This window comes from Semicossyphus pulcher, unplaced genomic scaffold (assembly GCF_022749685.1).
Source record: "Semicossyphus pulcher isolate SPU_LCO1_2020_fin unplaced genomic scaffold, fSemPul1.0.p SCAF_24, whole genome shotgun sequence".
Taxonomy (NCBI): domain Eukaryota; kingdom Metazoa; phylum Chordata; class Actinopteri; order Labriformes; family Labridae; genus Semicossyphus; species Semicossyphus pulcher.
Genome location: NW_027211698.1, coordinates 10,350,953 through 10,373,802, shown reverse-complemented (window position 1 = coordinate 10,373,802; position 22,850 = coordinate 10,350,953). Strand labels below are relative to the sequence as shown.

The 22,850-nt window shown below is 44.6% G+C and overlaps 1 protein-coding gene across 1 annotated transcript; it reads left to right on the top strand.

Annotated features, from left to right (window-relative positions):
- Positions 1-1,827: 1,827 nt before the first annotated feature.
- Positions 1,828-22,399, top strand: LOC138603570 (TSC22 domain family protein 1-like). The gene is made up of 3 exons (XM_069675420.1): positions 1,828-4,536; positions 19,341-19,392; positions 20,631-22,399. The coding sequence occupies exons 1-3, from the start codon at positions 2,504-2,506 to the stop codon at positions 20,892-20,894; spliced, it is 2,349 nt and encodes a 782-aa protein (XP_069531521.1). The 5' UTR covers positions 1,828-2,503; the 3' UTR covers positions 20,895-22,399.
- The last annotated feature ends 451 nt before the right edge of the window (positions 22,400-22,850 follow it).

Here is a 22,850-nt window from a genome sequence, read left to right as displayed (position 1 = left end):
TGTGAACTCGCACATGACACAAAATGTTAATCAACACCTGAGAGTCTAAAACACATTGGACTTTAAAATTACCACATTACCAACAACCACATGTTTAAAACCACATTTGTTTAGAATTGTTTTTTTAGTTTTTGTTTGTTTCTCATCATTTTTAGCTTAATCTTTGCCTGGTATCAGCATTATTTGTTTTGTCTGTTAACCTTGTGTTAATCCATCAGCTCATGTTGTCATGAATGTGATACAGAAATAAATTTGACTTGGTTTGACTTGACTTGAATCTTCTTGAAGTATAAATTTGTTGCATTACTGTAAATTATTTTAAGTTGTCATTTGTTCCAGGTCTTTTGTCCACACCGTGTTTGTTTGACCAGTGATGAATTTATCCTAAAAAGAGATTTTCTTTATATAAATGCAGATAACATATAAATTAATTGCAAGTTTGAATGATTAGAAGTTCAAATCTTCAGAGATTAAATTATTTGCCAATTTAATTTGAATGTTGTATTTTTGCAGATATATTATGTAGGTGTCTTTTTGTTCCAATGTCTACCTAAATCCTCATTTGTCCAAATGTCTTTTGGTTCCAATCTTCATAGATTTTAGTTCATTTTAAATTCACACAGAAGCGACACAACTCTATGTGGATCCAAACAATGTCTAAAATCCGTATCAGTAGAAGCTGTGGCTGTTCATGAACAGTCTGGACACTCAGGTTGAACTTTTACAGAAAGCATGGCTTACGTCTCTCTATTTACCTTCTCAGGTTTCAACATTACGCAACCTTTGGAATCAGACTTCAGAGTGGAACTTTCCCAGAGCCCGCCCTCCCCTACAGGTGCATGTGATGTGCTTATGAATAGCCATGATGCTGACATGCTGGAAGTGCTCTGACAGGCGTGCCTGAACTCCTTTTCCCCTTCACTCTAGCAGCACATCAGTCATACCTGCTGCTATATGGGAATCTATTGCCAGAAGGCAGGCACACAGATCACAATCTGAGTGGTCTACTGGTGTGTTGAATTTGCATAGGAGGATTTGTATAGAGTCTCTAGATTGGTAAAATTATACATGACTGGGAGAACAAGCTGCTCCTATATGACAAGAGGGATTACCTTAGTCTTTGTGTCAGGACTTGTTTTGCATGTAATGGTATAAGCAATGATTGGCTTATTATCCTGTCCGTCAAAAGCTTATTTGAATATAGAGAATTCAGGCTAAAACGTTCCCAAAATGCAGTTTACTGCATTTGCTCAAAGGGAAATATTTCTTACTTAAAGAGTGTGTTTCAGTGCAACTTTAAAATAATGCTGTAATTTATAACGTAATAAATAATGAGCCTATAAACATGGACAATACCAAAATGTTTAGAGCAGCTTCAAAGACAACAATAGTGTGTAGTTTTTACAGCTGGCTTATAGTAGCACTTCCCGAACAGTGGGGCCCAGGAAAATAAATAAACACAACCCAGGGTCTCATGCTGCCTTCAGGTGCGTAGTAAATAGTGTTTAAGAGACATTTCCACCATGGATATATCGCACAAGTAATGAATGCAGTGGGAAACACTTGTTTTGCTCATATTAGATTTGCAAGATAATATGCGCATGTGAGAAAACCAACAATAGTCGTATTAAGCAAAGTTAGAAGAAATAAAAAGACAATTTGGCGAACTTTAATCCCAGAGTTTTGTACTTTCCGACTTAACAACTGCGCATGAACGTTGCACCACTGTAAGGAAATGGGAAGATACGCGCATGCGCAGTCGTGGTGTTTGCATTCCTCCTCCCTCCCTCTGAGAGTGACAGCCCGTTAGCTGCCGCTGGTCACCGGCAATGATACAGCAAACACGAACTCGGTAAGACACATCGAGATGGACTTAACGACCAGTTTTTACCACTACAAAGACGGATATTATTTAGACGCCGTTGTCTGTTGACAAGAGACGGAGTTTAATCTTCGTTAGGTTCATTTTTTTGCCTTGGGAAAAGGAGGCTCGACGCCCGGGAGAGGAATGGATGCGACGGTTGGTTTCCTGCGACACACACCGGCCAGCTAAGAAGCGTCCACATTCTCTTTGAAGACAACCTGAGTGCACTTTTAGTATTCAGGACTGGACTTACTTATTTGTTCCCAATCGTGACACTAAAAGTAACCGTTTAAAGCAGTAAAAATTTGCGGCAAGTTCTAGAAGAGCGTGGCTAATCCAAAACAGCTTTAAGCTAACCAACGGCTAGCTGAATTTCGCATTCTTTGTTTATTTTATTTGCTTCATTGAATACATTGTTTTTAACTCGATGGAGTTTGATTAATTCTTGAATTAAGAAGAAGGACACTGTTTATAAGCCATCGTTTCTGGCCCGGCAGGCTGAACTTGATTTTTAACGGACATAAATCATCTGACTTCTCACTTATGGCTCCTTAGTATCGCGGTACTGCAGCTGACCTAGCTAGCTAGCATCTGTTAGCAAGCCACTTTTCGGCCTTTACTAACTCCTTGACGCTAAAGATGCACCACCAGGACTTTTCTGGAGACCCTCCTGGGACCGGAAGCAGAAAAACGTCTTTCCACTTCAGGAGGGGCAGCAGTGGTGCGTCTGCCTCCTCCACAGCCGCCGGAGGTGGAGGTAGCACGGGTGACGACATTCCGACCCAGGCTGGATCCTCTTCTCCCGGACTCCACCACCAGCAGCAGTCCCAAGTGGCTGGAGCTCAGGTGAAGAAGAAGAGCGGCTTCCAGATTACAAGTGTCACCTCAGCTCAGATCAATGTGAGCGGCAACAACAGTTTAGCAGATGACACAGAGAGCTACGATGACATGGATGAGTCTCACACTGAAGACCTCTCCTCCTCTGATATGCTGGATGTTTCCGTCTCCAGGGCAACAGATACAGGTGTCCCAGAGAGAAGCTCCTCTGATGAGACACTGAATAGTCTCCACGGGGTCGACACACCTGGACTTCAGTCACCAAACGAGCCGCTTCAGCCCCATTCCATCCCTCAGGGGTCCCAGCAGCACACTAATATGGTAAATGGGACCATGCCCCATTATTATCCTCAGCAACACAGCCAGCCCCACCATCATCACTCTGATAGCTTGGGAGGAGGTGAACCAGTTCTTCCCATTGCTCCTTTGGCTACTTCAAGCCCTGCTATGAAAACAGGGCCTAGCCAGTCCCAGAGGCAACCTATCTTGGATAACATTAAACCTACAGGTGGGACAACCCAACCTTCAGCCCCTATTATTGGTGTGGCAGCCACTGACCCACAACTACAAGGCGGCATGAACATTTCTAATATGTCTGCTGTCCCTGCTGCTGCTGCTGTTCCTCCTTCTGGGCCTGCAGGTTTTGACAACACTAGTGTGAGTGGGCAAGGAGGAGGAACAGGCCCGTCTGCTGCTACTGCTGCTCCCAACACTCAAACCCAGCCCACCCAAACTCAGACAGCTACCGGCTCTCGTTTCAGGGTGGTCAAACTAGACACTAACTCTGAGCCGTTTCGCAAAGGAAGATGGACATGTACGGATTATTATGAAAAGGAGATTCCTCATCCAACAACAGCTGAGGCACCAAAAGGTCCAGAGGTGGCTGCAGAGTCTGAGGCAGGTAATGCTGGGATTAATCAGGGGATACCTGCTGTGCAGCCACCTCACACGCTGCAGCCCTACCAGCCACCGACCCAGGACTTCACTAGTCCACAAGCCATGCAAAGCCCACCACAAGGGATGGCCCAAACCACTCCCATGTCCTATGTTTCACCCCAGGAGGTAATTGGTGGGGCTCAAATCCAGAAACCATTGGCTCTTCACCCTACAATGACTCCACAGGCTGGTGTAACTCAGCCTCCTCCTGTAATACCCCAGCAGCATCCCTATGTTGTAGATCCCAACCAGACTCAACCCCAGGGAGGCTACCCTGCACCTCAGCTCCATGCTGGCGTCATGGCCTCGGGAAGTGTCCGGCAGCCTGACTTTATCCAGCCCACAGCTCCCTTCCAGACCCAGGTCCAGCCTCCTCTGCCGCATGTTACGACAGGAATTTCCATAACACCAGTTCCAGGGGTCACGGCCCAGCCAGCAGTCGGCATTGCTCAGCAGCTGTCCCATCAGGGTCAGGTGGGCCCACCTGCCCAGGGAACTTTCACAGGACAGCCGCATACCCTCCCGGCTCACCAACAACAACAAATCCAGCCCCCTTCCACAGCTACAGTACCAGTAGCACCCCTACATGGGAACCCCTACATGCCTCTGACTGCTGTCCTCCAGCCACTCCTCGCCCCGGGTGCAACCTTCACCCACGTCCCAGGAGGAGGGAGCTCAATAAAAACCTCCCACCTGGAGGACGCCCAAAGGCTTCTGCTTCAACACCAGGGCCTGCTGAGTCTGCCCAGGCTGGGGGCAGCAGGTGGAGAGGGGGCTGCAGAGGTCGGCATCGCTGCTGGAACTTTGGCCCACATGGGGATGTCTGCTGAGGCCAGCGCCTTCATGGTGGCTGCTGCTGCGGGACTCCGGACTCAACATGCTGAAGGAGAGGAGGACAGGTAAGGATGGTGACCTTTGCTGCCAAATCTGTTCAATCTAATGTTTATTTAATGTCGCAGAAGGGGAAGTTTTTGGTGCTTTGTAATCCAGGCTGCAGAACATTTCATTATTTTCCAAATGCAACATTTCAACACTTTTTCCTGCAGCAATATTGAAGTAGATGTTGATTTGAAAGCCTAATAGAACACCCTCATCACATTTTTTAACCTTATCTCTACTTGTAACACCATCCTGTTTCATTCAGATCTAGAAATCCAATGTCACATTGGCTTGGTCCCCTGAGGTTACTATCTGTCAGCATTCATGAGGCAGCGGGTGAAAAACAGCTCACTGGACATTGCTATTGTAAAAATATCAGTGGCTGTAATAGAAGCAGAGGAGCTGCTGAGTCACTAAGGCCCTGGATGACTCAGCAGATGCTCTGCCCCCATCGACCCCCTACCATCACACATCTTCTTCTATTAGCTCAGGACTCAGTGAGGCTACATTTTCCTCACGCTATCCTTCTCTCTTGCTCGCGTCTCTTCTCTCCCTTTGGGTTTTGTCTGTTGCTAGACACTAAATCTGATGACTTACACCACCCTGTGGGATCTGTGCAATGGTTTATTTATTTGTACAAAAAATGAATTCTGTTTTCCTGTTGCTTTTCAAAAGTGGTTACTTCAGCTGCAGGTGGTTTCTAAAATAAACCGCAAGGTTGGTCTAAATAGAGTCGATGCCCTGGAAAGAACGTCCCATGCCCCATTTGAAGACACAGTGTTGGCCTTTCTTTCAGGGTCTGCGAGGACTGCAGAGGACCAGATCAGGAGTTGTGTTGCATAAATCTGATAAACCCTCGCTGCTGAGAAATGGAGCACTGTTGTGGCAGCAGGCTAGTGTTACCAGTATACTGTCCTGGTTCTGGTTTAGCAGGAGATTCATGTTGTGAGTACAACAATAATGCCTGCAGGGGACGGAGGGACTTTGTCAGCCTCACCCATGCACCCATAACCGAAATAGAAACTCAGAAAATCATGATGACCAAGTGGCTACATGATTAAAACAACCGATCCAGTAAACTTATTTGTTATCTTCACAGCATGTTGTTACTGAGCAGAAGCAAACTCTTCATGTATTTTCAGCTGTACTCAAACTCAAGGAACTTTGAGACAGGGGGTGCAACAACTGCTGCTTTCATGTTGACACAGTCTTAGTCATATTCAGCTGCAGACAGAGTGGGGCTGTTGAGTGTGTGGAGGCTTTTGTCAGCAATCCAAAGCACCCCATCATGACTGTAAGTGTGTGTGTGTGTGTGTGCATGGTCTCTGCATGGCTTCTCTGCAAGCGTGTTCCCATCCATGCAACTGTTTGTTGGTTTTGTTGTGAATCGGCCACTGTCCTGCAGACAGTCTACATGTGTGTCTGCTTTGTTTATAGTCGTGCTCATGTCATGCTGCGATCTGCTTTCTTTCTGTCTCCTGCTCTCTGTTTATCTTCCTTTTTTTTCTCTCTCTCCCCCTTCCTCTTGCAGAGCTCAGTGTATGATGATAGGCTCTCCAAACTCCTCTCCTTTGCTCTGTGTATCCCTCTCTTTTCTTTGCATGCATGCAATGTTTCCTTCAAGTTTATAGTGTCCAGTCTGGCGCCACGGTGAAGTCACAATTATTAACTAAAGAAAGTGAGCATGAGTAGAGTGAAGTACAGTGAGTAAAGGTAAACAGAGTCGGTAGTTTGGATCTCACAATGTGCAGGAACTTAGACTCTTTTTCAGCCCGTGAGTTACTTCAACAACAACAAGTAGTTGTCCAGGATGATTGTTGTAAACACAATGAGAGTTAGCTGTGCTACGTCTCTGTTTCATTGGTGACTACCAGTTGTCAGATTATTTAAAAGCCTTCTGTTGCAGCTGTCACGACTTTGAAAACACCTGATCCAGCACAGCTACGTGCGTGACTGCTGTCATGTGGTAAAACAGGGATGTTAAGAGGGTGTGCCCACGGTTCGCAGGATTCTGCTCGTTTCTTTTCACCTGCTTGCTGTCTGTTTGTATATCTGTCAGTGAGAGTGCTGTAAGGGACGGCGATATGAATCAGGGCTTTCATCAGGTCCTCGTGCCTCCGCGGGTGGAATTTCAGCCTGCAGGTCGGTGCTGCTGGTGTAATTTGACTTTTGGAGAGCTGCCAGTTCACAGAGGAGTAACACACACACTTCCAGTTAACTACACACCTGCCATCTGTCTTATAACCACTTACCACTGTTCGTAGTGTGACACAGTAAGAAAGTAGTCCCCTTTAGACTTTAAAAAAGGTTAAAATATAAATCAACTGAGGTTACAGCCTATGCGAGCACAGTCAGTGCCCTTTTTCCAATGCAGCACACATTGGAAACAAACCTAAACCAAAATTATACCTTGTGAATACTAACGTGTTGTTGAGTATGTTGACAAACTCTAGATTCACAGTTTTATTTTGCACCATGCAAGAAGGATTTTCCTTTTCCTCAGTCGTCCCTTTTTAGCACAAGAAAGAAAGAACATTTCCTTTTCCCAGGTGCTGAAAATGCACGGTAATCCTGTGCTCATTTGTTGACACACATCACACCGTGGTTATACGCATTTCACACCCAACGAAATGTCAAACATGATTTGTCCTTGAGAATTTTATAGGGCAATTTATCTGCATGGCGTCATTCTTTGGAGCAATAAAAGCTACAAGCGCAACCCGGAGTGATTATTTGGCCATAAAAGTTGCACACACCATTTCTCAGTGGTTTTGTAAGAGCAACCGCTTTTTTAAATGTGACTTTTTTTTGCAGTTTTTTACAGCCTTGCAAATGGAGAAAACGTGGTCAGTGGCATAAACATAACCGAGCATTAAAAAAGAGGCTTGTTGTTCTGCTTTCTGGGGATGCACCAGGTTGGTTTCAGACTGCGCTGGCTCAGAACGGCAAAGCTTTAAGAGTGAGTCATATTGTGACTTGCAGGAATCAAGTATCAATACTGGATCAGTCACTGCTTTGAAAACACGCCAGTTTGGCTCCTGACTTGACATTCTTGTCATTTCTAGGGACTGCAAATCATTTATCTTGTTTCCTTGTTTGACTTTCTGTTTGCTGGCGTCTTTTTCTGTCATGAATTTTAGCCATTAAGTTCTCACATTAAGGGTTTAGAAGTGGATTTGTCTCCTTTAAACCCTCTCTGAGTGTGTGTGTGATGTCACTGTGAAACCGAAAGCCGCTCTCTTTTTATGAGGCTCTGTTAATCTGTCATGTGTGTTTGTTATAATAAGCTGGGCCGCCAAGCAGTTACGCCGGCTTTCATTCAACATTATATTGTTATGTCGACACACCTTGTTTTCAAACTGAGCTTTTTACGAGGCAGAGCGAGTCCCCGACGGCAAATGTGGACAGCAGCTTGTAAAGTCAGTGATCCCTTTTGTTTTAAGATTTATGACTTCAAGGAAATATTCCTCTCTGGAAGCGCGGGAATGTCCCGAGGCTCCCCACAAAGAAGTTTTGAATGTTTCTACTAGAAATAGAGTATATTGAGTCACTTTAACAAACAATAGTAGTGAGTCATACAACAGCATAATTATATGTGAACCATTGCTCTCGTGAACACACCCCAAGTTAAGAATGTGAGGTGTACCACTGTACTGTTTATTCAGCTTTAATGACTAATAACAAATAGGAGTAAACACACACCTCGACCAAGGAACCATAAACCTGGGCTACAGAGCAATTTTAATTTAATTAAATATTGCCACCCAGTGACTGAAACCTTGCTGCAAATGTTCTCCTGCAATTGGTCTTAAGTCTCCAGTTATTTGTTTCAAATATTTCTTATAAACTAAGGGAAAAACTCTAAAGCCTTAAGACTTCTCTGCAGGCTGTTTCTTATCTGCTGGCAGCCTGCTACCCGCCACATTAAACCCCAGGTGCTTATCTGCAGCGAGAAACAGATGTGCTTCAGTGGGGACTCTCCGTACTGTCTTATAGTGGGTCATGCATGCAGTATGTTATAGTTCAGTGTAAAGGTTTTCTTGTCTTGTTACTCCTGCAATGTGGATATTGAGTTGCCCAGCAGCTTTCTTTCACTGATTTCTTGGGCGGTATCTCCTGAACGTCAGAAACAATAAATCACACCTGAAGCTAGCTCACTCATTAGTCTGTTAATAAGATGGGACGTTAAAGTCTCGCTTCAGCAGCGACATCACATTCACTGTCATTCTCTTTTCTCCTGCTGTTGTACCAGGTTTTCCCCACAAGGTGGCGGTGTTGTCTCATAAACCCTCCCCCGCCTGGTTAACGGTTGTTTATATAACCGTGACGTGCTTTGAGAATCACTGACCTAAAATGTGCCTTCCAGCAAAGTGGAAATGTCCTTCCTGCACGCAATGTTTCAATCCCAAACAAATGAGTAGCTTACAGTCCGAAATGGACGTGCAATGATTAATAAGAGTGTTTTGTGGCTGCAGACGGTCTTCAGCTTTTCAGTAGACACATTTCACTTATGGCTTTCTAGTTGTACTTGATTACAATATTTGCTGATATCACAAAGTCTTTAAAGACTTTGTTTTGATTCAGTTCATTGGCCTGCGATCGCTATGAGACAGTGTAATTGGCCCATTAGTTACAATCTGTTGCATATAAACAACTAGAATATGATTATTGAATTTTATACTGAACCGCCTCTAATATTTTAAATAAAATAAAAACAATCTATTTAATGATAAGAAAATACTACATATATATCGGTCGAGATGGATAAATGTAGTTTTCACTCTGCATTGATGATATTGAAACTGTCTGTCTATGCATTATTAAAACCTATTTAAATGTTTAATTGATATTGCAATTATTTCAACAATTTATTTATAATTTAATCACTTTTTTATTTAGTTTTTTCTTTGCTCAAAGTGGCAAATTTCCCTTTATCCTGTTCCTTAATTGTCTTGAGTATCTGCTTTTCTTTGCGATAATATTTTCAATTGCAATTTAAATTAGTATAAGACATTTTTTGAACAATTAATATATTTATTAAGTGCCTATATAAGCAGGAGAGTCATTGATGGTGAAAAAAGTTGCTTTGCATCCTCGTGCTCTCACTCCATTATTTCTGCGTCACGTGTTCATGCTTGAGTCCTTGTCCAGATGAGGGGCTCTGCTTTGGGGCTTTGCTGTTGCTTCTGGAAGTGCGTCTTGTTGTGATCTTAATGCAGCCAGATCACAACATCATCCAGCTCTGCCAGAGTCGGTTTAAAGCAGCACGGGTGGTTGGGAGGGGGGGGATTCGGGGGGGTGCTGCTGCATAGCCAAGCAGACCGGTGTCACGTTTGCTCGCCTTGTGCCTCCGTGCCATGCCGCAGATTCTTGAAGAGAGTCACAGGCCACAGAGGATGTAAGATGTGTCCGTGCATGCCTGTCAGCCTGCGTGTTTATGAGTTCTTATGAGATGTGTGTGAAGCTGTAGGTGTTTACAGAGAAGTTTTCTCCCTTCAGGCTTTTACGTAGAGAAGGAGAGGACACATTTCTGGTTTTGACTGGTTGTGTCACAAACGCTCCTCCTGCACCTGTATTTTTTTACGTCATGTCACTTTTATATAACGTTACCCTCTGGCTTTTCTCACAGAGGTAAAGTCAGAAGAGTTCACAGGAGAGAAATGTGATATTTCAGATCTGATAATTGAATATTCGGTGCCAAAACGACGTAAAGGGTCCAGCTGAGCTTGCTGCAGGAGAATATACTGCTGTGTAGTTTCTTCTTCTTCAAAGTTCTTTTTATTGAATTTTGGCATTTTCACATGAACAAAACACTTTCCAAGTTTCAGGTTAATTAGTACATCTCTTATCCAATGAGAGACTGAAGACGGGGCAGCGTCCTTCCATTTCAAAAGTATCAGGCGACGAGCCAAGAGGGTGGTGAAAGCTACAACCTTTAGGCCCCCCACAGGTAGCTGCATCTCCTCAGGAATCACTCCAAAAAAGCGACATAAGGGGGTCTGGATCAATTCTAACTGTTAGTATGGTGGAGAGGGCATCAAAATAGCTTTCCAGAATCCTTCCAAGTTAGGACATAACCAAAACATGTGAATTAATGTTGCATCCTCTGACTTACATCGACACTTACAGGTAAAACCTGATGTTTTTAAGTGTTGAAATATCCACGTTTAATGGGAACACCTCACTTTTATGTAGATTCAGCTTATAACCTGATATCTTACCAAACTGCCGTAGCAGATTAAATGTTAAGGGGATCGTCATATGTGCGTGGATATATAAATATAGGAGGAGATCGTCGGCATAGAGCGATACTTTGTGTTCTATACCCCCTCTTACTTTGCCTGATATAGTTATGTGATCTTATGGCCAGAGCCAGGGGCTCAATGGCCAAAACAACTGAGTTCCACGATGCAAATCAAAGGGTTTAGAATATAAGTTGTTAGTCAAAACTATAGCAGAGGGGTTAAGATTTAGTAGTTTAATCCATGATATGAATGTTTCTGCTGTGTAGTTTCTGCTCACTGTAAATGTTTCCTAAGAAAGAAATGACGTAAGAAACCAGAGACTGATATATGGATCTTGGTCAGCCATGTTTGTTGTTTTAAAGTTATAAAGTTAACCAATATCTTTGGGGACTTTGTCTTTTACCCTTTATCGCACCAATTATGAAATCACAAAGAAACAGTTTTTTAAAATGTTTTTTACTTTATTTTACTTACTTTTACCCCCCCACCCCCAGTATATTTTATTTTGTAGGAGTTGCATATCTGTCCACTGCTCTAGACATCAATGGAATAGGTAACCTTATAAATACAGACTTACTGGAATAGAATATGATTTATTTAATGAAACAGGTAGAGAAAAAAATATAACATAATTAGGTCATAAGGCAGATTATAATACAGGCCCATAAAAACACCCCTAAAAGAGGATCAAAATCTGAATAAAAGTAAAAATAAAAAGTCTTATTTTGTTGAAAAATATATTTAACAGTTATGCCTGAGGTTGATGCATCTCCTTTCCCCGCCGCCATTTTTAATTAATCACATTTCACATTAAAATAAAGAAATACAAAAAGATACAAAAATAGTCAAATTAAATTGTAGTCCGTGTTTTGCAGCTAAGCTACCTGATGATTGGGGTGTTTACTACACCTACAGTAGACCAAAATGGCCTTCATATATCCATGCAAGAATAATAAATATACATATATATAAACATATCACTCATGGCAGGCATCTCTTCTGAGTCATTTTGTCTGTTTGTAGATGACTTTTGAGTTACCTCCTCCACAGTAACATGACCACCCATCTACCTGTCTAGTAAAAACACTAGCCGCCCCTGAATGTGACACTTCCCAGTAAAGAGCAGACTTCATGGTAAGGAGAAATAATAATACTCCCGTGTGAAGCCAGATGTGTTTGTGTAGTGTCAGAGCCTCGACTCGCCCTGCTGTTACTGACACTCCGATCGCTGCGTGGCGTCTGCGCACCGCAGAGCGCCTCCGGCAAAAGTTTCTCAGACGCTGCTGAGAAGATCCTCACCGTTCATGCACTGACAGCGCGACCATGTGAGTGGGGTCGACACAACTTCCTGTGACGCTTTAATGTTGTCAGGTTGTGTAATGTTTGATTGTATAACGTTATTTTGGATTAAAGTTGCAGAAGGCTTTGGAGACCCAAATTTGGGTTTGAAGTGTGTCAAAGCTTGTACTGTCTGCTGTCTTCACTGTTTGGGACTGTGATACTGCTAATGCATTTCAACTTAGACTTAACTATGAAGGTGTGTTCTTAATATTTGACATTTTATTTAATATATGGGTTGCGATGCGTCTCATTTCCAGAGTCCCGCCAAAATGGCGTGTGTTAAGGTGTTGAAAGTTAATACCTCGTCCATCAGCGGAGCGAGACCTGTCCGCGGTGTCGCCGCACTAGCAGAGGTGTTGTCCTTCCTTCCCCCGTCTCCTCTCCTCTGGCTCCTCCGCGGCCCATATGGCAGAAGAGGCTGGTTATGTAAGGCATTGCGTGCATGGCAGAGACCGATTCACTTACGCTCCGGCGAGCTGCTGCCCCGAAGCTCTGTGATGCCATGAGAGCTGAGTTTTGGGGCGTTGGTGCTCTTTGTTTTGTCTGTGTTCGGGCAAAGATGAGCGGAGATCACCCCCCCGTTTAAGGTGACGGTTGTGTTTGATGAATACCTTGGTGCAGGAATTTCACCTTGTAAATTAGATGCTGCAGGTGCAAATTTGATTACATAATTATAACCAAATCTTCCTCATAAGTTCTTTACTTTCTTCCTCTTTTTTTGCAGCTTTTGATTTCTATATTTGGCTAATTGAAGAGCTTGAGCGTGTGCAGTGAGGTTGATCTCGCTGCCGGCCTTCCTTCTCCTCCATGTAAATGCCAGTGTTCAGTTCAAAGCCCTCCAAACCGGATTCCGCCAGTTTGCAAACATAGCCTCACACACACACACGGGCACACACACACACACACACACAAACCGGCTAATGCACACAAACGGCAGACACACGCAAGCTCATGTCTCCCAACTGCTTCAGGACAAGTGATGCGGAAGGAGGCTGGGCGAATCACAGAGCAGCACGCAAATCGAATAAAAAAGAGGGATGCAGACAAACAGAAGCAAATATTATCCTATCTTACGCAATCTGATACGGCTTCTTGCACTATTTTGCCTTTAAATTAGCTCTCTCCTCCTCTCCTCCCTTTTAACGTACAGTTGGATCCTCGTCGGGACCACACACCGCAGCCCGAGCGTCTGAATGGCTCCCTGCTCTGCCTTCCCTCAAACCGCACAATAAAGTGAGGCGGAAGCGTTACTTAAACTCCGCTGGACGCTTTTGTGAGAAAGAAAGGGAGGCTTTTATTATACAGAGGGATGCCTTCAAGTGTATGTACAGCAAGAAGGCATTTAGAGCTATTGATTTTACACTTTTCAACAACATCAAGCCACTCGAGCTTGAAGATATCTCCTCCTCTGCTTGTTGCTACACATCTCTTTTTATAACCGTCTTTTTGATGGTTGTTATCCGCCCCAGTTCTCAAGCATGCAGCCTAAAACCGATTTAAACAGGGAGGTTTCACAAATATAGATCGCTCCTTGTTTTACAGTGAAACTCTATATATTTTTAACTACGTGGGCAAAGCGAGCACCATCTGCTCTCTGCTTTTTATTCCTCCTCACATCCGCCCCTTATGTAAGCATACACAGGGTGTGGCGAAGATGTACGCACCCTTTACTTTTCTTAAAATGCCCTTGTTTTTAAGACGATGGAAGGTGAAGTCATTGTGATGTATGAACTTAAAGTGGCTGTGAGTGGACGGTGTTTTGTGATGGGTGGAGATGCTGTGAACCGGTGTGTTGCTAAGTTTGGCGTGTCGAGAGCTCATTACTTCACTAATAAACCTTTCTGGAGCGTTGACACGCAGCTCTCGGCCAATCAGGAAGATTTTAATTCGTTAAAGTGACTTAAACTTTAACCTCTTCAGAGCAGAACGACATACATTAATCTTAGCATGGTGGGGAGGTAATATATGGGTCAGCCGCTCCGGTCACATGCCACACACACAGGCTGAGGACATACGTGGATGCATAATGAACGAAAGCATCTTAACCGCCTATGCCACGACGCCGAGGCCGCTCGCTATTGGCCAAGCGGAGTCTGCTGCGCCGCCGGTGATTGGCTGAAAGTAAAGCCACGTCAATGAACGAGCTTCTATCCTTTTGTTCCAAGAGGACATGCGCACTTTGACCCCAAGCCTGAAAGTACACAATGTACAGATAAACAGCACACAAAGAGATGCTGCAGAACAAATAACTGACACTAATCAATAATGTTTCCTGAAGTTAAAAGCAGATGAAAGAACATTTTTAAAGATATTTTATTAGTTCTGTGCTCTTAATGCTGTTGCCATCAACTGTTTCGTGGATTAGTGACACATACATTACAGGCAAGAAAAGAAGACGTGACCTTCGCCTAATGAGGTTAATAATTTCCCTGCATGCATCGAGCTGAAACACACCAACAAACCCACACTGTGCACCCCTCGCCGCCATTTTGTCGTCCCCACTAGTGCGCGCAGTCATCATCCCTTTGTTCTCAAAACTACCAAAAATTGATGCTGATTCTTTCCCTGCTTAAATTCTACGTCTATGCTTCGAGTTTTAAGCGCTGTCTGCCTGATGTAGCGCTGAGCTAACCCGTGTTGTTTTGATCGTCTTTGTTCAGACTGTGTTGTGAGCCGTGTGCTAGCATGGACGTACACGTGAGCCGCGCTCCAGTGGAGCGGCATGCTGGGAGCGTGCGTGTCCGGTGTGCATCCACTGATGAGGAGTGACAGGTTGGATGAAGGCGTGCCTGGTGCGACATACACATTCTCCTTGAGTGTTTTTATATTCAGGTTTTGTTGGGTACCACTCCCGCGTCCGCCATCATCATCACAGAGAGGATGAGGAGCAGGAAGGGAGTGGCTTGCGAGCGTGCTGACGAGGGTGTGTGGCCAAAAGTAGCTCATCCTATTGGATGGATCAGCTTAATCTCTGCTGACAGTTTATATAACAACAGAAGGGGAGGTGACATGACTCCTTAGGCAGTGACATCACAGCCCACCCTCCTGTCTCCCTCTCGCTGTGCGCCCAATCGCCTGACAGTCTATATGTGATTCCGGCTTAGCAAAGAGAGGCAATCAGAAGGACTTTACACACAAACGCGCCCCCATCCTGCTCCCATCCCCGTCCTACACTGCTCCATCCTGGTCTCCTTTGTGGGTCAGGCTCCCCTAATGTGTAGCTCCCACTTCTGAGGGGAGCAGGGGGTCAGGACCAAAGGGCGTAGATCAGGAGGGACGGAGGAGGTGCTGTAGTTGTAGAAGTAGTGCTGCGGTTTGTTTCGGGGGGCTTTAGGTGGAGCAGGGTTTGTGTGAGACAGGGTTGGGGGGGCCCTCAGTTTTCTAATCGGAGTGTGTTTTAGCCTGAGAGCATCAATGAGAGAGAAGGGGCTGGCCGGGGCAGGAGGAGCGCAGGGCAGGGACGCCATGGCGGTAAAGCTGCTCTTCTGGGAGCTGGAGAAGCATCTGAAGAGGTAACGATGGCTGTAGTGTTGTCGTGTTGTCAGGGTGGGGTCGGAGGTGGCGCGGGTCAAGTCTGCAAAAAACAGCAGCCTGGGGGTTAAACGAGGGCGGACGCTCGAGGGGGGTCTATGTCCATGTATCTGTCTGATTTTTGTTGTGGTGCGTTCAATTGACCTCATGTTGTCTGTTAATAGCGATGGTGGAAAATACAAGTAGGGCCTGCAACTATCAAAGCGGGAAACTCTCTAAACCGCCTCTACCTGCATCTCCTCGGCATGTTCAAACTCCCGCTCAGCCACCCCAGAGGGCTATAAATGTGTTTGAGGACACAGTGTTCTTCTGCACACGCATGTTGCTTACGCCTGAGTGTGTGTGGCTCATGTTCATTCACTCAGACGTGTTCCCGGCTACATCCAAGCCAAGAGTGGTTACTTCTTTATCTTGTCTGCTTTCAGTTAAATATTTCCCTCCTTTATCAACTGCCAGCATCACGCTCCAGTTCCCCGATTCATCCAGATATGTGAAATCTACAACCCAACTCCTATTTCTTTACCACTTTCTACATGTTGTTTTAATTTTAATCCCCAGTATTTTTTGCATAAGCATACAGGTATAGAGTTCGGACAGCTGTGCATACACGTGATGCCGCTTCCAAAAAGCAGAAGTCGTTGCAAGCGTTATTTTCCAGTTCTCTAAAATCACTCAATCCAGATCTTGTCCCCTTCCCCGTCCATCCATACAGCTGCAAGGGAAGTCCAATTCAAACAAAGGAGCAGCGGTTTGACCGTTTCTAATCCCATGTTGACACGCTGCCCACTTCCTGAACCTGGAAGCACTCAGTCAATGTCCCAGGTAGAGACAGATTTAACACAATAAGGTGCTTAAAGCAGCTCCTGACGTGCAGTCAAAGATCGTGCCACTTCACGTGTCCACTCAAGGTCAATGAGAGGTGAATCAACAGATAAACCACACCCGCTTTATCTTACTCTTATCTTTACCACTGTTATTTAATCATCTGACCTGTGTGTTTCCAGTGTGACAGCATCAGTCCACACCTACACATCAGATCACCTGAATTGATTGGTAACCAAAGTGAAGTATTGATCCTATCAGCTGAGTCATTTACACCCATTTGTAAATCAAAACAGGATTGAGTATCTACTTGAGTAATTTAGGTGTCCTCGAAGGGGTCAAAGGTGACGCAATAATCCACCAAAATTGAGTCGCTGGAGTTGATCAATTTTTGTTTTAAAAATGACTTAATGGGGCGCTGGTTTAGCTCCTCGACGCACTGATGAAAGGCTCGACTCCCGGTCTGCCGATCATTTGGTGCATGTCATCCCCCACTCTCTACTCCCCACATCTCCTGTCTCACCTCAGCTGTCCTATCAGATAAAGGCAAAATTAAAATGGCTTAATTTTCTGCCAATCTATAACTTCACTAATTGTTTCAGCTCTACTTGAAATATTTACACCGTCTGGACGGTCTTTAATCGATTTTGTACCTCCTTGTAGCGCTTAAAGGATTAGACGATCAGTGAAGTGGCGGACAGAAAATCAGTCGCATATTGATAATCAATGAATCATTTCAGTCGTAAAGCAGCCTCTGGTTTTTCCATTGTGAAGATTTGTTCTTTTGTTTTGTTTAATACTTGAAAATCTTTAGGGTTTAAAACATTTGACTTAATTCATCTTAAAAATCAACAGAGCAGACGACAGGAAAAACAGTCAGTTGCTGCTCTAGATCCCTCACCTTGTTGTTGTTTAAAATATCATGATATATTTTATCACACAACACCCTCACTTACCACCATACTGCTGTAACAAACATATACCGTAACATCCGGAATATAAGTCGCAGTCTGGTTTTGGGGTATCCCAGAGGGGAAAACATTTCTATACCTATATATAAATAAAAACATGTTATTTCAACACTATTTCAATTCATTTTCATTCATCTGCTAGCTACCTGTGCTGTAGCTAGCTGTAGCTCGCAGGCTACGGCAACGTTGATTGTTGTGAGGGTGGCGGCTGCACTGGCGATCATGACGATGCATGTTCGTGACGAAGCCTTACCAATTCAACCTTTATTTAATCATTGAGGACATGCCCTCATTTTTAATAATTTCAAGGAGAATATACAAAAAAGGAATACCTGCAGGGAAAATAAAATACTAATACTATGTATTAAGAAAAAAAAGAAGCAGATCGGTCATGTTATAAAACAATACTCTCACTTCAGAGTAATATAAATGAAGAAAGGCAAATATATCCCAACATTTGAGTGTCTGAAACCAGCTAATTAACAAGTAATTAACCATCATAATGATGTCTTTTAATTTTCTGTCGCGCCTCCCCTAAATGCTGGAAAACTTCCCAAAATTCCCAAATAGTTTGTGACGGCGCCAGAATGAGAGGGGTGGTCCTGTTCTTACTGTACAGAACAAAGTGTTCCTCTCTCGCTCAAACCGATTTGGAGAGGACAAAGGATTGTAGAGCTTCCACCGTTTCTGCCATATGACCCTTTTCTTTCTCCGCACACCAGCCCTCTTACACCCTCAGTGTAAAGCATTATTTACTCTCACAGGTGACAGCTGGGCAGTGCTGAGGTCAGCTTTTACCGCGGGGGTCACTTAGTGGGCAATTGATTATGTTTACTCAAATTACATGGAGCCTTGTTTTCGGAGTGTGACCCCTGAGTGTATTACATACAACCGATAGGGGGCGACATTGTTTCAGAAACAGATTGAGAGTTTTCCCATCACCTGCAGTCCATATTTGAGCATGAAAGCAGAAAAACAGCACTTTATATCGCAATTTAGGATAAAATAGGGAGTTAAAATAAAAATGGCTGTTGTTAAATCTGTGCTTATAAAGTTTTAAGCTCAACACAGCCCTCTTTTACGCGCTATTTCTGTTGGATGCGGGCTTTTATAGAGGACGGTGCAGCAGGTACAGAGATGTCGCATGAATTATTACCACGAGCGACCTCTCCTCCAATCAGCGACGCCGCCGCGTCATCTCCTTGCATGCATTATGCTAATGAGCCAGCCTCTCCGCCAATCACGGCGCTGCTGGCGCTGTGCCCTGCATGAATTATCCAGACTAGGAGCCGCGGTTTGCGGAGCTGCAGCCCGCCGCTTCAGTCTTTTGTGTGCTCCGTCCCGGCTGTGAGCTGTGCGGGCTCCCGGAGAGCAGACCCAGCGTCCTGCCGCACAATAATGCGCTATTTTTTCTACTTTTATACCGCTGGACATCCAGTTTTTACAGCCGAAAGGGGGGTTTTAATGGACGGGGTAGCATGAATTCCCAGTGTTATACAGTGGCGATGGATCTTGGCGTTTGTCAATTGAGGAATTTCTCGATATCGTTTCTGTCCTCTGTGCTCGGGAAGGAGAGTGCATCAGTCCGGGTCGACAATAGGTAATGTCCGCATGATCTCTGCGCTTTTATCTGCTGTGCGAACTGGATTGTAAGCGAGGCTTCATGCCCGAAATGTTGCCTCATTGATTCTCCGCCATCAAAGTCAAGCTATAATCGCGACCTCCATTTGCTTTGTTGCAGACTCTCATTATTGTTTGTGTTATTTTGTCCTCATGACAGCTTCACTGACATCGATTTCACATTTAATGCAGCCGATTTTTCATTCGTTATGCCCCGCAGTATTCCGCTAACGTTGCATCTTATTCTGTTAATTTTCAAACCGAAAATAACGAATTGTTCTGTTTGTCTTTCAGCTCTTCCGGTGCAAGTGTGGTGGCCATTGACAACAAGATTGAACAAGCAATGGTAAGCGTCTTTTTAAACCGTATCTAATGCAGTCATAGTGCCTGCACAGTGTTTGTAAATAGGCCGTCTGATGCTCTACATGTACTGTATGTGCTGCCTGCGGTGTTATGTAACCTAAGCGGTGATGTGGACCCCTGCCGCTGCATCGCTTCAGCTATGCTGTTATTTTGACATCTTTTAATGATAGCTGCCAGATAATGTTGCGTTTTTAAAAAGAGGGGATGGCGGAGCTGCTAATGAATGAATGAATGAATGAATGAAAAGCATGCTGGCGCTTTTCTCTATTCTGTATTTTATTAGGGGAAAAAAGACCGCACATGCGCAGAAAAGATACTTTTCCACATATATGCACCTGCTGGTGTTTGAATTGAGTTTCCGGCTCTATCACGATTCGGACAGATGACCTGCGGCTTCTTGCAACTTGATGTGGGGCAGGCTTAGGTTCACACGCTATCCCCTCTCTCTCTCTTTACCTCATGCATATACATAGTGTCTCCCTCCCCTCTCTCTCCGCCCTGTCTCATGTTGCTAGGCAAGCAGCAACCTCCCCGCGGCTCGGTATAAATAACTCGTCCGGTGATTGGCTCCTCCCACCCCGGTGCAGGAACATTTTGTTCCCTCGCTGCGTACCGGAGCAGGCAGGGAGGAGGAGGAGGAGGAGGAGGGGCGGGTCCACTGTGGAGGGGATGCTCAGATTATTAAACTGCAAATCCCGTTTCAGTAGGCTGGCACAGCACAGCAGTCAGGCTGCATCATGGGAATGCACTAAAAAGCAGTTATTCTCGTGCTAAAAACACCTTTTTTCAGAGGAATTTATGTTGTGGCTCCAGAGTGACAGCTGGCATGTGCTGTGAAGTGATTCACGATGCAAAATTAGCATTGACACTCTGCTGTGTCACACGTTATTCCCCTAACAGCATGTCTTTGAGGCGTCACTTTTTCCTGCAGATAATTTTGCTGTTATTTTAGGGGGTCCCTCGTGCTTCTAAATGTATATGCAGAGAGATAATGAACACGTCTGAGCCAAAATATATTTGATTTAAATAGACATTAACTCAGGAGGGCTTCAGAAGTTCAATTTGTGTCCCCCAAATATTCAATTTACAGAGATAATAAATGAGAGAAATGTGATTCATCTTCATATTTAAAGGCTGAAATCATGAAAAAGGGGAAACCTGGACGAAGGGCTGATGAATCATGAAGCTAACCACCTCTGTTTCTCTTCCTCTTCTCTTCAGGACCTAGTGAAGAGCCATCTCATGTACGCCGTGCGTGAGGAGGTGGAAGTGCTGAAGGAGCAGATCAAAGAGCTCATCGAGCGCAACACCCAGCTGGAGCAGGAGAACAACCTGCTGAAGAACCTGGCCAGCCCCGAGCAGATGGCTCAGTTCCAGGCGCAGGTCCAGACCGGCTCCCCGACCGGCACCACCCAGCCTCCGGTCCCGCCTCCGACCGGAACCATGCAGGCCCTCCCCTCCTCACAGAGCTCCACGTCTGCGTAACACGGGAGCTGCACGCTGGAGACCCTCCTCCCTGAAGATGATTGATAAGGAGGATGGGAGGAAGAAGAAGCGAAGGAGGAGGAGGGAGGAGTCTTGCCATACTGTGAACTGACTCTAACATCAACACCGACTATGCCACCGTCTTCGAGGATCGCACACTTCAATTAAACTGGACGACGAACTTTCTTTTGTTGCACATTTTTATTTAACTGAAAGAGTTGCACCAGAGTGTGTGTGAGTGTGCGCCGCTTTGTCTCCAACCTTAAGACCTGCTTCAGACAATCGTCGCTGAGGGGGAAAGGATGGAGCCGACAGGAACTGAGAATTAAGCCTTATGGCCGCTGTTATCCAAGGAGGAGCTAACATCCAATCAGAGGTGTTGTCTGTGCTGTCGAATCCCTCGCAGTGTGATTTGTGGAACGTGTGCCATCGTCTCATTAATCCCAATCCCACCTCAACCCGGCACTCTCCAGCTTGCATTCAATTTCTTTCTCGTGCTGCTGTCTGTGCACTTTTCCCAGACGATATCGACGGAGGACGAACTTTAAAGATTCGCACCACCCATCTGGAATGGGAGCCTTTTTTTTTTTGTTCGAGTCTTTAACCTTCGCAGACGTTGAGATATTCTGGATTGAGGAAGTGGGTGGGTGTCATAGAGAATTATGAAATATATATTAGCTACGCCTCATTGTTCACTTTGAGAACTCTGTTCACGTCGCCGTCCCCCGCCCCGAACGCACTCTCCCCCCCCTTTTCATGGATGGAGCATTAAACATTTATGCAGGGAATCAATTTTTTTAAGGGAGGGTTTGTTTTGTCTGTTGTTGATGTAATAATGTCCTAGTGATGTGTAAAGATAATTAACGAAGAGCGAATACGTAGGACATGACTGTTTCTAGGTTTGTACAGATAAAAACTTTCCAATTAAACTCTGCCAAGTGCCTGGTGTCTAACCATAGATACATATATAACCTTTTTTTAGTTCTATTCAATATGTGTGTATATATTTATATATATATATCTATGGTTTTGCCAGGTTTTGAACTACCTGTGATGTCATTACTCAGGGTGGGAGCAGAAGAGGATTATAGACCTCCCCCACTAAGATGCTGTCTCCCCCTGCGGTGACACACGGCTTCGTACTGTACGTGAACTCTCCTCTGCCGTCACTTAACTCACTCGCTCAAATTACCTGGACTGTTTTACCATTTTGGGGACGTGTGTAGTTGTTTTTTTTAATGAATAGAAATGGTCTTTTTCTTTTTCTTTTTCTTTGTCTTTTCTTTTTTTTGTCTTTTGTACAGCCAAGTGTTTGAGTTGCTCGTAGTGCAACTGGAGCTCTGAACACAATAATGCGACACTTGGCGAGAAAAAAGAAAATTGAAAAAGGACAATGCCAAGCACAAGTATGTGGATGTTTTGTGCATGTTCCTCAGCCCATCACAAATGTGACGTTACAATTGCACTAGACAGTTGCACCTCAAATAAAAAATTAAAACAAAAAATTAAACTGGACTGTTCGGCTTTCTTTTGCAGAGATTTGGGGTTTTACTTCTTTGAATTTTGGGTGTAAATTCAGGATTTAAGTCGCTAAATTGGGACAAAAATGTAGCTTAACAACAAGTAAACCCACCACTTTATAATGTAAACATAAATACAGCTGGTTTTCTCCCTAAGCTTCCATTTTAAACCGTATAACTAACCATTAAAGCCTCCCAGTCTAACTACCAGTATATCCGCAACCTCACCAGACCTCATTGCACATGCGTAGAAGCCGACCGCCATGTAAATATTTACGTATACGGTCAAATCTCATTGGTTAAATACGTACGAGCCCCCATAAAGCCTGTCCTATGGTCGCCCCGCCCACTTGCTTCCTCACGTGGATCCTCATGCTGGTAGTGAGGGCACGCGGGCGGGAGCGCGCGCGAATATAGGGCGCCGCCATGTGAGGAG

Excerpts from the sequence above, each read along its gene's own strand:
- LOC138603570 (XM_069675420.1), top strand. The coding sequence starts at position 2,504 with ATGCACCACCAGGACTTTTCTGGAGACCCTCCTGGGACCGGAAGCAGA. Across the intron at positions 4,537-19,340 it reads GCTGAAGGAGAGGAGGACAG|CTCTTCCGGTGCAAGTGTGG; the intron begins GTAAGGATGGTG and ends TTTGTCTTTCAG. Across the intron at positions 19,393-20,630 it reads ACAAGATTGAACAAGCAATG|GACCTAGTGAAGAGCCATCT; the intron begins GTAAGCGTCTTT and ends TCTTCTCTTCAG.